The sequence below is a fragment of the Trichechus manatus genome, unplaced genomic scaffold (genome assembly GCF_000243295.1).
Source record: "Trichechus manatus latirostris isolate Lorelei unplaced genomic scaffold, TriManLat1.0 scaffold00079, whole genome shotgun sequence".
Taxonomy (NCBI): Eukaryota; Metazoa; Chordata; class Mammalia; order Sirenia; family Trichechidae; genus Trichechus; species Trichechus manatus.
The window spans coordinates 8,686,106-8,703,754 of record NW_004444015.1 but is presented as its reverse complement, the minus strand read 5'-3'; the positions used below and the strand labels follow the sequence as shown (position 1 = coordinate 8,703,754).

Sequence of the window (17,649 nt, the reverse complement as noted above, 5' to 3'; positions counted from 1 at the left end):
AAAGCACAATCCAGCCAAAGTACTTCTACAGGGAGCCAGAGCAATGGGATCCAGGTAAATAGCTCTTCAGCGGTCTGGCTTTATTTAGAAAGAGATTTTAGAATTTCTGTAGGAATGAGTGGATGACATAACTTATAGGCAATTCTCCATAAATAAGGTTCCCACCACTGAGTTTTGGGTTTTAGCATCAGCAAGCCCTAGGAAATGTTCCCTGACAAGTCACTGAAGTGGAGCTCTTTTAAGCTATCGGTTAAGTCTCAGAGCCATATGCTTTAGCAGTGAGTGTACCTGCATAACGGGTATACTCCTGTTGGCCGTTAAAAACAATGTTAAACAGCCATGAAATGTCTAACCTACAACAATGCTACTTCCTGGTAAACCAAAAACCAAACCAAACCCATTGCCGTCGAGTCAATTCCAACTCATAGCAACCCTATAGGACAGAGTAGAACTGCCCCCATAGGGTTTCCAAGGAGCGCCTGGTGGATTCGAACTGCCAACCTTTTGGTTAGCAGCCGTAGCTCTTAACCACTACATAACCAGGGTTTCCAGCTTCCTGGTATACCCTTTAAAATACATCATAAGTGTGGCTGATAGACTCTCAGGTGGCCCCCATCATACCCACCTGCTTTCTGGTGTCCACACTCTTGTATAATGCCTTCGCCCTGAGTGTGGGCGGGACCTGTGATTGCTTCTAACCAATATATGTGGCAAAAGTGATGGGATGTCACTCCTGTGGTTAGATTACATTATATAAGACTCTGTCTTGCTAGCAGACTCACTCAAGACACTCTCCTTGCTGATTTTATGAAGTAAGTGGCCATACTGGGGAAACCCACATGGCAAGGAACTGTGGGTGGCCTCTAGGAGCCAACATAAAGCCATAGCCCTCAGTCCTACAACCCCAAGAGAATGAATTCTGCCAACAACCCGAGCAAACTTGGAAGTGGATTCTTCTCCATCTGAGTCTCCAAATAAGCACACAGCCTGGCTGACACCTTGACTATAACCTTGTAAGATCCTGATCAGAGGACCAAGTTAAGCTGTGCCTGGACTCCTGACTCATAGAAATGAAGAAAATAAAAGTGTTTTTTTAAGCCACTAGATTAGTGGTGACCTGTTGACCAGAAATAAGCAATAAAAGATAGACTTGTTCTAAAATGCATGCCAAAATAGCAGTCTTTTTGTTAATTATCAGCCAATTAAATGGTGGGCTCCACCTACCAAAAATGAAACCTTTGGTCTGAGAATAAGATATCTATAGATAATCTTTCTGGCTACAAATAGATAGCAGGGCTGGTTGACAATTAAAGTCTCTCCTGGTTTCTGCCAGTAAAACAATTTTCTCTGCATTGGCTGTGTCCTTGCTATATGCCAAGTACCATTACAGGCTCTAGGAGAGCAAGAATAGGAATAAAAGCTAAGATCCCACGCCCTCAAAATACTCGCAAGCTGCTCAGGGACACCGAACACATATACGTGAAACAACTTAGGAACCAATGGCAAACAACATAGCACTTATAGTAACACAAGTTTAAAAAGATGTAGGGAATTTGATCTGCAAAATAACAGTCATCTTCAAATGCATTTCCATTCATTTTTAGGTGTTTTGAGTGCTTACATTTCCTTCCTATTTACTAACAATGAATATGTGCGAAAAACAAAATTAAAACATGCAATACCGTATATACTCCAAAAAACGAAACATTTAGGTATGCACTTACCAAAACATGTATAGGATCTGTATGCTGAAAACTACAAAATGCTGATGAAAGAAATCAAAGACATAAATAAATGGAGGGACCCAAATCAATATGTTCAACTGATTTTTTTACAAAACTGAACAAGAAATTCAATGGAGGAAGGATAGCCTTTACAAATGGTGCTGGAGGGATCAGAAATTCATAGGGAAAAAAATGAAGCTTGACCTAAACCTCACACCTTATATAAAAATTAACTCAAAATGGATCATGGACATAAATGCAAAACTATAAATATTTTAGAAAAAGTCTTGAAGAAAAGCTTCAGGATCTAGGGCTAAGCAGAGAGTTCTCAGACTTGACACCAAAAACACAATCCTTATAAGAAAAATTTGATAAATTGGACTTTATCAAAATTTAAAACTTTTGCTCTACATGAGGCAAATGAAAAGGCAAAGTATAGACTGGGAGAAAATATTTACAAACTGTATATTGGACAAAGGACTAGTATCCAGAATATACAAAGAACTCTCAAAACTCAACAGTAAAACAAGCAAACAATCCAATTAGAACATGGGCAAAAGACATGAACAGACATTTTACTGAAGAAGATATACGGAAGGCATATAAACACATGAAAAGATGTTCAAAATCATCAGCAGTTAGGAAAATGCAAATTAAAACCACAATGAAATAACACCATGTACCTATCAGAATGGCTAAAATAAAAATAGCAGCATCAAATGCCATACATTGCTGGTCAGAATGTAAAATGGCACAGGCACACTTGAAAACAGTTTGGCAGTTTATTAGAAAACTAAACATGTTAACTACTATACGGCCCTGCAATTGTAGCCCTGGGCTTTTATCTCAGATAAATGAAGACTTAATTTCACAAAAAAACCTGAATATGAATCAATGGGCTCAAACCTAGCAACAATTGTGAGGATGGCACAGGACTGGACAGTGTTTCGTTCTGTTGTACATAGGGTTGCTGGCTATGAGTTGGAACTAACTCGAAGGCACATAACAACAACAAATATGTGTACATATAGGTATATATTTGTATATATATATACATACACACATACATACATACACATACATTCATATGTTCTGAGATGAGGTCCATACGTTTCACCATATGGGTACATGGCACAATAAAGTTTATGAACTCCTGATTATGAGGAGGAACACAGAAGATCCATCAGGTGACTCAGGGTATGTAAGACTTAGGGCTGTTTTAAGGTGAGTGACGAAATGAGTTTGCTCTTTCCATTTCTGGCCCTTTAAACTATATGACAGTAGTGATCCTTGACAAGAATACAATGGGCCCCACCGATGAATTTTGCTTCCACAATGACTGTAACCGCTGCTGCCTGCCCCCATGTGTCATCTCCTGCTTCAGCCTCAAAGCAGCCACAGTGGCACACACAGTCCAGGGAATCAGAGGCAAAGTTGAATGATGGCCACTGCTCATTCTCTTCACTTGACCCAAGAGGCCAATGGCAATAGCCCACAGACCCACTGAGCGAGACGGATACTATTTACCAGAAGTAAATACAGCTCAGCTTGTACTTTGGAACAATTGGTCAACCTTGCCACTTGCACAATCTTCTTGCAAAGGTTATGCAGTGCCTGAGCATGATCATGGCAGAATCACTGGGCCTCGTTACCGTCTGTCTTTTGGGATATCTACTCAGTGCTGACTGTACAGGTTTGTTTCCTTCTTTAAAACACATTGAGCATGTTTGTCTTTTAGATATAGCAATGTCCGGTGCTATCTTTGTCACTAAGTGATGATCACATGATTTGACAGCTATATTTTAGATTCAAGTAGCCATCATACGGGTTAGTAAGTAGGTTCTCTGGTGGCTGGGTCTTCTTTTTTTTTTTAACTATAGATTTTCAATCCTAATGTTATTTTTCCTTTAATGAACACTGTTGAGCTTATGATTAGATAATGTCATTCCTCTTAGAAAAGTCATCTACTTAGTTAAAAAAATTAAAAGAGGGAAAACGTTGTAACAAGGACAGAGCAGAATATGGTGGAAAAAAATTAACTGTTATTTTGGGTTTTTTGGATTCTCCACTTTGAAATAAAAACGTAAAACATTAAAACCACAAACAGTGGTTTTGTTTTCATAAAAAACTCTGATTTTAAGACGTATAATGTGTTTTAAACATTTAAAACTATATAATGACGCATGTCCAATTTTAAAAATCTGTATAATTGTCCATCTTCGATTTAAAGTTTCTGTTAAAACGGACATTTAACTTTCCATTAGAAAGTCGTTATTTATCACCAGCGTTTTTCATGGATTAGGAGGAAGTCATTTTGTCTCTGATTCCAAACATTTCAGAGTTGATATTTGGGAAACTCAGAGCACAGCTGAGCTCTCTGGGGGAGCAAAACGAGTACAAGAATTGACGTAAAGAGTAGGAACTTACTTAAGCCATGTATATCACTTTGTTTTTTCATAACTTCAGTGACTTTCCGCACTACCCTGAGGAAGATACACAGGGAAGACATTATCCTTTGTGGACAAACAGCATGTTCTCACAGGAAGCATTTATCATGCTTACTTGTCAACCTACTAGAATCAAATCTACGAGCTGACAATGCCAGGATCAGAGGTGCCAACCTCAAGCGTCCCCAGAAAGCAGACTGGCACTGTGGTTCCCACTACAGACATGATCTCAGATACGGAATCAGACTGAAAGGCAGAAATAATGATGGGAGAATGCAAAGGTTCGAGCCAACTAGCAGAGTGGGTAGAGTCAAGGGATGGATAAAATCTTCCGGAAGTTGCCCAAAGCAGAAAATGAAGCCAGGTCATTCGACATATCTCATCAGTGAGATCTGGGAGGACAAAGGACTCAAACCCTCTCTTCAAGAGAAGCAGGGAGATGAAGGAGGTTGGAAGAGGGCTGCTGCAACCCTCAGATGTTGGGTGATCTCAGGTGTTGGAAAACAGATGGAGTGTAGGGCAAGAAAGAGGGACTAGGAACTCAGAGGCTGGGAAATGATGACTAGAGAGAAACATGAAGTGTGCTCCCTAGGAAGTTACACATATGACCCCTGATGATACTGAGCAGAAAGGCAGTGTGATTCTGGAGCCACTGACGTCAAATAACAGGCCCGTGAGGAGTTCCTGGTGGCACAGTGGTTAAGCGCTACAGCTGCTAACCAAAAGGTCAGCAGTTCAAATCCACCAGGCGCTCCTTGGAAACTCTATGGGGCAGTTCCACTCTGTCCTATAGGGTCACTAGGAGTCGGAATCGACTCGACAGCAAAGGGTTTTTTTTGTTTTGTTTTGTTTTGTTTTGAGAAGTCCTGGGTGGCACAAATAGTTAAGCGCGGGATTACTAACTGAAAGGTTGGCGATTCCAACTTACCCAGAGACACCTCGGAAGCAAAGCCTGGTGATCAGCTTCTGAAAGGTCACAGCCTTGAAAACCCTATGGAGCAGTTCTAGTCTGCACACACGGGATGGTCACGAGTCGGAATGAACTCGACGGCAACTAACCACGACAACAAGCGGAGAGGGCCAGTAGTGATGCTACCGTCTCTTCTGCTGCTTTTCAACTGTCATTGGCTCGTAAAGGAGTTTCTAGCAGTGATATGCTGAAATGTTGCATTTTCATGGCTGTTGCCTTTAGGTATTATTGCCTCCATTTGAAATTGTGAAATCAAAACTGTTCCATAAAACCAACTGAGTTTTGTAAAGTGTATGGACTGAAGCGGTCTTTCAGTCATTCGAACATGATTGGGGATAAACCAGGCTCTCCCTTTGATCTAAAGTACCATGAGGTCAAGGTGAGAGATTTCAATATAATGTGATAAGGTGTGTACCACATACTAAGGGAGCACAGAGAAAGAAACACCTTAAATGGGGAAGACATGACAGAGAGGTAACATTTTAAGCTGTGTCTGAAAGGATGAGCAGGAGTTTAAATAAAAATAAATAAATAAATCAGTTGCTGTGGAGTCAATTCTGACTCATGGCGACCCCGTGCGTGTCAGAGTAGAGCTGTGCTCCATAGAGTTTTCAATGGCTGTAATCTTACGTAAGTAGATTGCCGGGCCTTTCTTCTGTGGTGCCACTGGGTGGATTCAAACCGCAACCTTTCGGTTAGTAGCCGAGCTCAAACCATTTGTACTACCTAGAGACCCTGAGTAGGAGTCCACTCTCCTTAAGTTTCTGATCTAGACATTCTATGTAGAGAGGATCACTCACGTGCAAAGATCCAGATCTACAAAGAATGTGAGGTATTTCAGGAACTCCAAGCAGTTCAGCATGAATCCTGAAAGGTGAGTATGAGAAATGAGGCAGGATGACTAGGCAGGGTCAAGTCATCAGATAATGAAAGCCCTAAACTGAAGAGTCTGGACAATAGAATGCAATGTGGAGTCATCAGAAATGTAAAAACTGGACTGAGTCCAGCATAACTAGATGGTGCCCGGCTACCACCACCGACTGCTCTGACAGGGATCACAACAGAGGGTTCTGGACAGAGCTGGAGAAGGATGTAGAGCATAATTCTAACTCACAAAAAAAAAAGACCAGATTTACTGGCCTAAAGGAGACTGGAGAAACCCCGAGAGTATGGCCCCCAGACACCCTTTTAGCTCAGTGGTGAGGTCACTTCCGAGGTTCACCGTTCAGCTGGGGAGTGGACAGCCCCATAAAACAAAATGGGAGACTAATGAGGCACAGCAGTCCAGGGACAAGGGCTAGAAGGCAGAAGGGCATAGGAAAGCGGGTAATAGGGTAATTGAGAAGGGGAGAGTGTTGACGTGTCGTGGGGTTGGCAACCAATGTCACAAAACAGTATGTGTACTAATTGTTTAATGAGAAACTAGTTAGCTTTGTAAACCCTCATCTAAAGTACGATAAAAAGACTTATATTAAAAAGAAAGAAAGAAATGTAAAAACTGAGGAGTGCCGCTGGAGGACAGTCAGTGTGGCCATATTCTCATGAACTGATAGTGAAGGGGGCAAGACTAGGGGAGACCAGTCTCGAGGCCACTACCAACATCCAGAGTAGACACAAGGACCTACATCAGGACAGTGGTTGTACACACAGAGAAGAGAAGAGAGAATTCAAGTGATATTGCTGTTAGCCACCATTGGGTTGGCCCCAACTCATGGCCATACCACACACGACAGAATGAAATGTTGCCTGATCCAGTGCCATCCCTGTGATCAGTTGCAGATTGGATTGTTGTGATCCTTAGGGTTTTCATTGGCTGATTTTCAAAGTAGATTGCCAGGCCTTTCTTCCTAGTCTATCTAGGAAGCTCTGTTGAAACCTGTTCAGCGACACAGCAATACTCAAGCCTCCACTGACAGATAGTGGTAGCTGCACATGGGATGCATTGGCCAGGAATCAAACCTTGATATCCTCCATGGAAGGGGAGAATTCTACCACTGAACCACTACTATCCCCTACAAGTGATATTAAGAAGGTAGAAATGATTAGACTTACTAACCACCTCGTGGAAGGGGAACAGGTTAAGGGGAAGTATACAGAGTATGTCTTGGGCATTTTGAATTCAATGTTATGATTCTGGGACACAGCTAGTGGCCACGAGCATTGGCTCTGCAGACTGACTGCCAGAGTCTTAATCCTGGCTCTGCTGCTAGTCTGTTACTTTGGACAAATTACTTAACCTCTCTGAACCTTAGCTTTCCTCATTAACAAAAACGAGATGAAAGTACCTATCTTGTGGGACTGTTATGGAGATGAAATGAGATAACGGATGCAAAACACTGAGCACAGCGTCCACCATATCAGAAGCATTAAATAAACATCAGCTAACACTAGCCACATTACAGTGTACAGTTAGGGAGCTGGAAAGATGATCTGGAATTCAGAAGATGTACGTGCCAGGAAATGGATATTTGGGGCTTACTGCTGTGTAAAAGTAATTGCAGCCATGAGTGTGAGCATCCAGGGAGTGAGCATGGATTCGTGGCACCTGACATAGTGCCTGGAGTCTCTGGGTGGTTAACGCACTCACCTACTAACGGAAAGGTTGGAGGTTCGAGTCCACCTAAAGATGCCTTGGAAGAAAAGCTTGACGATCTACTTCTGAAATATCAGCCATTGAAAATTCTATGGATCACATGGGGTCGTCATGAGTCGGAGTTGACTCAATAGCAACTGGTTTTTTTAAGGAAGGGAAAGAGGTAGACAACAGTGCATTAAAGAGCTAAAGGGGATTGAATAATTGTGAAGGAAGGCAGGCAGGCATGAGAGGAATAGGGAGAAAAAGAGATAATCAACGTTCACCAGCCTACACATATTATCTCACTAATCCTGCCAACAACCCTTGAGGTAGAATATTCTTATTACACTATCATTATACCCACTGTACATTTGACAAGATTAAGGCTCAGAGAGTATGTGACTTGCCCAAGGTCACACAGCCAATCAGTGGCAGAGATGTGATTCAAACCTATGTATTTTTCACTCTAAACCTGTTGCTGTCGCGTCAGTTCCGACTATTGGTGACCCTATGTGTTACAGAGTGGAGCTGCTCCATAGTGTTTTCTTGATTGTAATCTTTATGGAAGCAGATCACCAGCACTTTCTTCCATGGTGCTGCTGGGTGGGTTTCAACCACCAACCTTTAGGTTAGTAGTCAAGCACAAACCATTTGTGCCACTGAGGGACCTTTTTGCACTCTACCACTCTGTAAATGGATGCAGACATAGATACCATTGTAGAGGAGTCCAGAGCCAAGTAAATGGGTTGCTGAGCAGAGAGGAGGGCCTGGTGGAGGCTGGGAGGCAGTGATATGTGATGGTACCCATCTGCAGCTTGGTGATTTTCTCCCACAGTGCTCAGCTGTCTCAGAAGAGAAGAGAGAAGGCAGATGGCTGCCTTGATCTTGGCTTTGGGATTGCAGGAAGCCACAGCACTGAAGAAAGGGGTTAAGGGAATTGAGGAAGTTGGCAAGTGAAGAGCTGAAGGGAAAAAGTTTAAGCTAACTTCAGAGAAAAAGTAAAGCCCAAAGGGGGTTTGCAGAGGAAGAGAAAAGTGAGGTTGTCCAGGGCCTAGAAGGCTCCACTGAAAACATTTGCCTTTTTTTGTTTTGGGAGTTAACGAGAAGGCAGTCCCAAAAGGTCCTGGGAAGTTCATCTTTTAAGCACAAGGTCCTTTTAGATGGTGCCTTTGTCATCTAGTGCTGCTATAACAGAAATACCCCAAGTGGATGGCTTTAACAACGAGAAATTTATTCTCTCACAGTCTAGTAGGTTACAAGTCCAAATTTAGGGCATCAGCTCCAGGGGATGGCTTTCTCTCTCTGTTGGCTCTGGAGAAAGGTCCTTGTGATGCATCAGTCTTCCTTTGGTCTGGGAGCATCTCAGTGCTGGAATCCCGGGTCCAAAGGACGCATTCTGCTCCCGGCACTGCTTTCTTGGTGGTATGAGGTCCCTCAGTCTCTCTGCTCGCTTCTCTCTTTTATATCTCAAAAGAGATTGGCTTAAGACACTATCTAACCTTGTAGATCTCATCAATATAACTGCCACTAATCCATCTCATTACATTATAGTGATAGGATTTACAACACATACGGAAATCACCTCAGATTCCAAAATGGTACGTAATCATACAATACTGGGAATCATGACCTAGCCAAGTTGACAGATCTTTTGGGGGGACACAGTTCAATCCATGACAGATGGTGTCACATATATTGCTAGTCTTCTTTCCTGTTAGTCTGTTTTTTTTTAATTTATTTTATTTTGTTGTTGTTGTTGAGAATATACATAGCAGGACATATACCAATTCAACAATTTCTACACATACAATTCAGTGACATTGATTACATTCTTCAAGTTGTGCAATCATTCTCACTCTCCTTTTCCGAGTTGTTATATTGCTAGTCTTTTGAAAAAAGAAACAACCCTGGGTGACTTCTTTAATTCCTGATATTAATTACACATACACATATGACTTTGCAAGTCATATATATGACCATATATATAGAGAGAGAGGGAGAGGGAGAGAATATGAAGGGTAGTGTCTTAGTCATCCAGTGCTGCTATAACAGAAATACCACAAGTGGATGGCTTTAACAAAGAGAAATGTAGTCTCTTACAGTCTAGGTGGCTAGAAGTCCAAATTCAGGGTGTGAGCTCCAGAGGAAAGCTTTCTCTCTCTGTCTGGGGAAGGTCCTTGTCATCAGTCTTCCTCTGGTCTAGGAGTTTCTCGGTGCAGGAACCCCAGGTACAAAGGATGTGCTGTGTTCCTGGTGTTCCTTTCTTGATGATAGTAGGTCCCTCTCCTCTCTGCTTGCTTCTTTCTTTTATATCTCAAAAGAGATCGACTGAAGACCCAACCTAATCCTGTAGATTGTGTCCTGCCTCATTAACGTTAACTTCCTCTAATCCTGTCTCATTAACATCATAGAGGTTAGGATTTACAACACATAGGATAATTATTTCAGATCACAAGATGGAGGACAACCATACAATACTGGGAATCATGGCCTAGCCAAGTTGACACACATTTTAGAGGGACACAATTCAATCCAAAACAGGTAGAGACCTCAATTCTCCAGAGTTCAGGAGTATCCCTAGAGGCTTGGCAATCATAACTAAAATAAATTACATCCTGAATCCCAGGGGAATGCTTAAGTCACTGGAATTCCTGAAGGTGTGAGTCTGAAGGGAACAAACAAACCCAGTGGTTTTTCTTGAACATCTGATGAGAGACACTGCGGTCAGATTGGCAGCTAGACCTCAGTTAGGCTTCTGTTCTTCCAGGACAAACGTGTTGCCAACTCATCTGGGCAACTGTACCCTGCAAACAGCCCAGGGTGATGGAGCACCTTGTAAGAATCTGCAATTAGCTTTTTTCAAGTGATGACAAAGTGTGAAGTTAACTGCTTATTTGAGAACTTTTTCATCCAAAGTAAATTCAAATACAATTGAAAATCTGACCTTCTCTTACTGGAGATCTCCTGACTAAAAGTAAAATAGAATTTTAATTCCTAAATCTCCATGTGTATACAGTACCATGGGAACATCATAGATTTTGGCTCTGTGTCCCACAGAGAAATTAGCTTTGGGATTTCTTGGATTAAAAACGAAGCCTTTCATAAGAGATGCATTTAATTTTCATGATGTTTTCTTTTTTCCAAAGCTAAAGAATTGTTCTTTTTAATTTCAGTTTTTCTTGATCGTGAAAATGCCACCAAAATTCTGAACCGGCCAAAGAGGTATAACTCAGGTAAATTGGAAGAGTTTGTTCGAGGGAACCTTGAGAGAGAATGTAAAGAAGAAAAGTGTAGTTTTGAAGAAGCACGAGAAGTTTTTGAAAACACAGAAAAAACTGTGAGTATTTCCATATAACATTCCTCAGATGCAGAGCAAAGAATAGAAAACCTTTAAAAAAAAAAAAAAGAAAAAGAAAAAGAAGATTCCTTTTGGAATTTTAAAATATCAGTAGGTATATGTGTATTATAAATGTTATAAAAGAGAAGGAATAGACCCTCAAATTCTTTAAGTACTACCATTAATTTGCCTCTTTTTTTTTTCTTTGTAGACTGAATTTTGGAAGCAGTATGTTGGTAAGCAATTTATTTCATCTTCTTGTTGATATATGAAACATTTGGGAATTGTGTATTTTTTCTCTCTGTGAATAGATAATATATTAAACCTTGTCAAAAAAGACTCAGAACTATCAGTCCAACTCTACCCAAGATTGAATGCTGATGTCCTACAGGTTTATGCCCGTGTGGGTGACATCAGCTGGTGGATAAGTATATTCTTCCCTAGGGCTTCAAAAGAACATTGTTCAGTCTCAGAAAGCTGGAAGGAAGCAACTGAAATGATTGCATCTTGAGACTGAAGGAGCATTTGCAATCTTCAGTAGAGAATCAGAAAATGCTGATTGGTTTACTTGTTTGTTGCTTAAAAGTCCTCCTTACGGTGGCCTCCATGATAGCCCTTCCTCTCTCTTCTCGTCACCCTCTGACCTCTCCTTCTGCTCTCCTCCTCACACACTGGACTCCAGCCACCCTGGCTCCCTGCTGCTCCGTGAACACTCTGGTAATGCTCCCCCTTCAGAGTCCTTTTTCTGGCTATTCCTTCAACCTGGAATGCTACTCTCCCAGGTATCCCTCGCTCCTCTTCTCCTTCAGGTTTCCTCCCAAATGTCACCATCTCAGTAAGGCCACCTTGGTCATCTTATTTCATACCTGAACCTGCCCCTCCAGTAGCCCCACTACTCTAGACACCTCTATCCTGCTCTCTTTTTTTCCATAGTACTTTTCACCATCTAACATAACAAATAATTTTCTTATTTATAATATTTTTATTGTCTTGACCCACTAGAACTCAAGCTTCATGTGGGCAGGATAGTAAATTGTTTTATTTACTGATGTGTTCCTAGCACTTACAACAATATCTGATACAGAGGCAATCAGTAATTATGGATTGAATGGATTGATCAAAAGGAGGAAAATTCAAAACTTTAATGACAACTAATTTTTAAACAAAGTCCCTGGGTGGTGCAAATAGTTAATGTGTTCAGCTGCTAACCAAAAGATTGGAGGTTCGAGTCCACCCAGAGGAACCTGGGAAGAAAGGCCTGGTGATCTACTTCCAAAAGATCACAGACACTGAAAATTCTATGGAGCACAGTTCTACTCTGACATCCATGGGGTCGCCATGAGTCGGAGTCAACTTGAAGGCAACTGGTTACTGGATAAATTTTAAAACTAATTTAAAATCCAACAGCAGAATTTTGAGGGAGTATAAGACCATCTGCATGGACAGAAACAATCAGAACCAAATTCATTGAGTTCCGTCTTTTTGAGATCCAGTTCTATTTTACACAGTTCCTGTTTTGGAAACACTATTGGATATTGTCATATCCTTACAACTCATCATTCTTGCACTTTTGTTTTTAAATCATGAGAGAAGAAGAGGCTCAGTCCACTAGATTGCTTCACCTTGCTCTTGCTAATGAACTTTACCGTGACAATTCTCTACTGAGGTATTCCCCCAGTTAGCCCAAACAAGTCTTTTTACTCTCTATTCCTATTGAACTTAAAACTTCAAATCTTGTGGTTTCTTTTTAAAAACAAATCAATTCCTACTTTTCCAAGAAGAATATTCCTGGCTGTATTTAAACTCCCATGATCCTTTCTTGCCCCCCTGAAGGGCTGGTCTCCTTTTAAGCACCATATTTTGAATTTGGGCTCCTGCCTCCTAGGTCACACAGGCTGTGCTGTGTGCTGTATCTCTGGTATAGATAGATACTTGGGAAACATCAAGGTAATGGTTCAGTCATTGCTGCTTTTTCTATGAAAAAAATAAAAAAACAAGAACGAAAACGAAAAAGAAAGGAACCCCGAGCCTCTTTTCACTTGCTGCTGAGATTCCTAACCACCCCAAAAGTAGCCTATGCCATTTCTTATTGCATGGGCTTTCCTGTACAACAGGGACCCAGGCTAACTGCTGCCCTACTGTCTATCAACTTGCCACAGAAAGAGCCTGGTTGAAGAAGAGTCATCACCCAACCCCACTAACTAGCATCTATCCAGCACTTCACAGTTTACAAGGTGCCTGTCACGTTTAACCCTCACAGCAACCCTGTGAGCAAAGCATTATTAACTTAATTTTATAGAGGAGGAAACTGAGGCTTAAGGAACGTAAAGGACTTGCCAAAGGTCACCCAGTTTGGGAGTCATGAAGCCTAGAACCAAACCCAAGTTCTCTAATCTCCAACCCCTTGCTTTCATTATTATCGCTTATGATCTTCAAATTTAAACGCAGTTATTCATTAAACAGCAACCTAGTAGCCTTAAACAGGAATCTCTCCCTTGGCAAGGTCTTGTGGCTTGTTGTCTTTGACCCCTACTGTCTATGGCTTTGCCTCGGCCGAAAGTACACACAAACGAGCACACACAGGAGAAACTAAATGCACGATAAAATGACACTCATTGTAAAGATATGTCTCAGCAAATGAGTTGCTGTGTAGCTGGCTGCAAGCCCAGAGCCTCTCAGTGAAACATCCTAAATAATTCAGATTCGTTGGTCTATAATATAAAGTGCAAATGCAGCTCATTTCTCAGATCTGTTCTGAACATCAATAATAATAAACCAGAGATAATGTATTTTGTTTTCATAGAATTGGAACAAATTGAAGTATTTGTGCAAAAGCACATTGGATCAAGGGGCAGAGGGGACAAGTTCTAATTTTTACAGCAAGCAGAATATCCGGAGAAGAGCTATTTCTGAGAAAGGGATATTAGTCCCTTAGTCAATGGAACCTAGACATTTGCTTCTGACCGGGAGGAGGGCGAGTGAGCAGGAATGATACACACTAGATATTGGACAGTTTTGCTCTAAAGGATGACTAACGAGTAGAAATTTCTCTTTGGTTTTCCTTGTCTCTCGTTCTTTTATTCTAGTTGTCATTTTCCTTATTCTTTTATTTTTCATATACTGAGTCTTACTGATCTAGCTCCCATTTTTCTATTCAGGGCTATTTTTCTTATCTCTAAGTGTGTACCAGTTCCCTTCTGGTACTATTCATCCTTTTCTCCAGAAGCTTCCTTAGAAGTATGGATTGAGGCAGAGTGCTAAGAAACCAGACTTAAGATTCCCTTCTCATCCTGATCCTTCCCCTCTCGCCTATTCCTTCCTCCTGTTTCCTCACCACCTGTGTCTTCAAAGGCTTTCAAGAACTCTGTAAATGTAGAAACTTCAGGAAAGGTTGAATGGAAACATGGACAATCTATACGTAAATAAAGCACATTTACGGCATCTTTTTTTTTTTTTTTTTTTTTGGTTATGCTATATTGAAAGTTTTTCCTCACTTTACCTAGACCAGTTAGGACCTAGCTCCTATACAGCAGACTATCTTTAAGCAGTATGGTAATAAATGCTTCTGGCATCTTTCCTATTATCTTGAACCAAGTTTCTTGAGGGGAAGCACCACATGTTATCTAGATCAGCTTACTCTGCAGGACCTGTGATAAAACAGGTCTTGTTTGGCATATAGATAATAGTTTTTGAAATGATTTGATATGATTTAGAATCAATTCCTCCATCATTCTATATAGAAGGATTGAAAATCCTTCTCACCTTATGCTGATATAGTACATTTCTATACCCAGACATTCTTCTTCCTCTTCCCTTACAAAAACAAACAAATAAACCCATTGCCATGGAGTCGATTCTGACTCATAGTTGGACCCTATAAAACAGAGTAGAAATGCCCCATAGGGTTTCCAAGGAGCAACTGGTGGATTCGAACTGCCAACCTTTAGATCAGCAGCTGAGCTCTTAACCACTGAGCCACCAGGGCTCGAATCTTCCCTTGGGTCACATAAACTATACAAGCCTTCCTCAGGGCAATTTCCCAGGGTAATGTTAACCAAAGAACCTTTGCTTAGGTGACTTTTAGAAAATTCAGGAAGACAGGGACATCACATGCCTGTAGGAATGGCTTCCAGGTTAGTAGTTCTGCTCTGACCCTATAATCAGGCTCTCTCCCCATGGGTCTGTGCAGGGAGGGCTAGGCATTCTAAGCCATTTATCTGCTAATTCAACTTCTTCACCTGTCTCAAAGATGGAGACCAGTGTGAGTCCAATCCATGTTTAAATGGCGGCATGTGCAAGGATGACATTAATTCCTATGAATGTTGGTGTAAATCTGGATTTGAAGGAAAGAACTGTGAATTAGGTAAGTAACTTTTTTAATACTCATCATTCCAAGGTTTCCTCCAAAACCAGATGAAACTAGAAAAGGCAATATTCATATATCATAATTTTCTCTTAAAATGTATATACTTTCAAAGCTTATGAACATTCACTCCATCTGTAGTCATAGTTTTCAAGGCATGAGCTCAAGAAATTATATTGGGAGAAATAACATTCAGTAGCTAATATTAAGTGGTAATGATGTTCCAGTCACTTTACTAAGTACACCACCTCATTTAATCCTCGATAAAGCATATGGGGTCAGTACCGTTATGATTCCCATTCTATACAGATGAGAAAATGGCAGCTCAAACAGCTCAAGGACACAGAGGTAGTCAATGGCAAAGCTAGGACTTGAACCTCAATTTGTATGACTTCAAACCCCAATGCTTCTACCATACTCACTATCTCAAAACTCAGAGAAAACCGAACCAATAACGTTGTTTCAACTCATGACTAATTTGCCATTAACATAGGTAGTGGAAGCTAATTAAGTATAGATCTAGGGTATGACAAGGTCAATTCCCCCATGTAATAGGAACTTCTCAAATATACCATCACCCATCTGTCAGTTTGTTGTACTGTAATGGCTTGCATGTTGCTATGATGGTAGAAACAACATCACCAGTATTTCAAATACCAGCAGGGTCCCCCATGGTAGACAGGTTTCAGCAGAGCTGCCAGACTCAAACATACTAGGAAGAAAGGCCTGGCAATCTACTTCCAAAAATCAGCCAATGGATACTGTATGGATCAAAACCGAATATTGTCTGATACGGTGCTGGAAGGTTGTACATGAGGTAGCCATGAGTTGGAGGCTACTTGATGGCAACTAAAAACCACCACCTCAAATACAAAGCACTTCACAGGTTAAATTTGTTGACAGAAATCAGAGCTTATTCCTGAATTTGACTGTACTGATTACATCAAAAGAGTTCCATAGCAAATCTAGGATCATCATGCATCTTTTCTTCTCATAGCCTGAAATATTTTTTTCTGAGTTTTTGGTAACTGAAGCAGTCAACCCCAAAGTCCTTTATCTACTTGTTTATTATCTCCTGACACAATATAACTGGCATTATGATTGTGAAAAGCACACAGCGCTAATGAAAGATTCTTTCTACTTGGAATCACCAGAAGAATAGAGATACAATCCTAGGGAAAGGATTTCACACCACAGGCTACATGACTAAGGGCAAAGAGTACAAAATTAGCAGGAATCTATCACGGCGTCATAGCAACCCACCTGATACATGGATGCAAAAGGCATAAAACAAAATGAAATGTAGCAGTTGCACTGGCCCTATTGAGAAAGAATTAAAGTCACCTGTCAACTTGTTCAGAAATCCTTTCAGCACTAAAGAGAAATCCATTGATCACCTCCTTTGAGACCTAAACGATAAAAAAGAAGATAAGGAAGCCGTGACAGGGCAAAAGCACTTAAAAAGAAAGAAGTGAGAGATTGTGGGTGGAGGAGGTGGTACACGTGCCTTGGACACCTGTTCCCTCAGGTTTCCCAGTGCAAAGCTCCATGTCACCAGCCAGTGGGGACAAACCAGTGCTTGGGTTACCTTTCCTGTGGGTGCCGTAATTGGTTCAACAGCTCTGAAGTGCTCCTGTCAGCTGAAAGGTTATAATTTCAGATTCAGATTCGCCTAGATAAAGTTGATCCTGCTATTATATTATTATAGAAACAGAAATCTTTGGAGTCATTACTCATTATCAACTTAAATAATATAACTATTGGAGCTGACGGAATGAATAACCCAATTAGTCTTAGCTAAGGCTGAGGAGCACGTGGAGAAAGTATAATTGAAAACAGTGCTTAGCCTTAAACATTCCTAAATGCCTTTATCTAGTTTAAAAATAAAAACACTTTGAGAGAGGAGACAAATCACCCTGAGGAATATAAATATAAGCCCAAAATGTCTAGAGCAGGTTTTGCTGCAAATGGAAGGTGGTGGTTCACATAGCAGAAAGACGCCATCCACAGCTGGCACTCCGTCGGTTACTCTCGGGTCCCCACATTCTAGTTTGCTCAGGCCTTTGCAGTTGTACGGCAGCCTATGTGGCCACAGCCATCATACCCGGCCTCTAGGGTGCATGGATCTCCCCAGCCATCCTGATCAAGGCTGAGAAAAATCCTTTCCACTGAGTTAATTCAGAAACAAGGTAGGAATGCTCCTCAAAAGTTCTTTATGTGTAGACAACTCTTG

General features: G+C 41.1%; 1 protein-coding gene across 2 annotated transcripts in view; it reads left to right on the top strand.

The window, feature by feature from the left end:
* The first annotated feature begins 3,307 nt into the window (after nt 1-3,307).
* The window catches only part of F9 (coagulation factor IX), a 30,073-nt gene continuing 15,731 nt past the window's right edge, over nt 3,308-17,649 (top strand). Inside the window, exons 1-4 of one of the 2 annotated variants that reach the window (XM_004380938.2) lie at nt 3,308-3,417; nt 10,890-11,053; nt 11,265-11,289; nt 15,303-15,416. In XM_004380938.2, coding sequence (XP_004380995.1) covers nt 3,330-3,417; nt 10,890-11,053; nt 11,265-11,289; nt 15,303-15,416 — 391 coding nt within the window. In that variant the 5' untranslated portion in view covers nt 3,308-3,329. The remainder of the gene's footprint in view (nt 3,418-10,889; nt 11,054-11,264; nt 11,290-15,302; nt 15,417-17,649) is intronic. The other variant, XM_012556827.1, reaches the window with a different exon arrangement.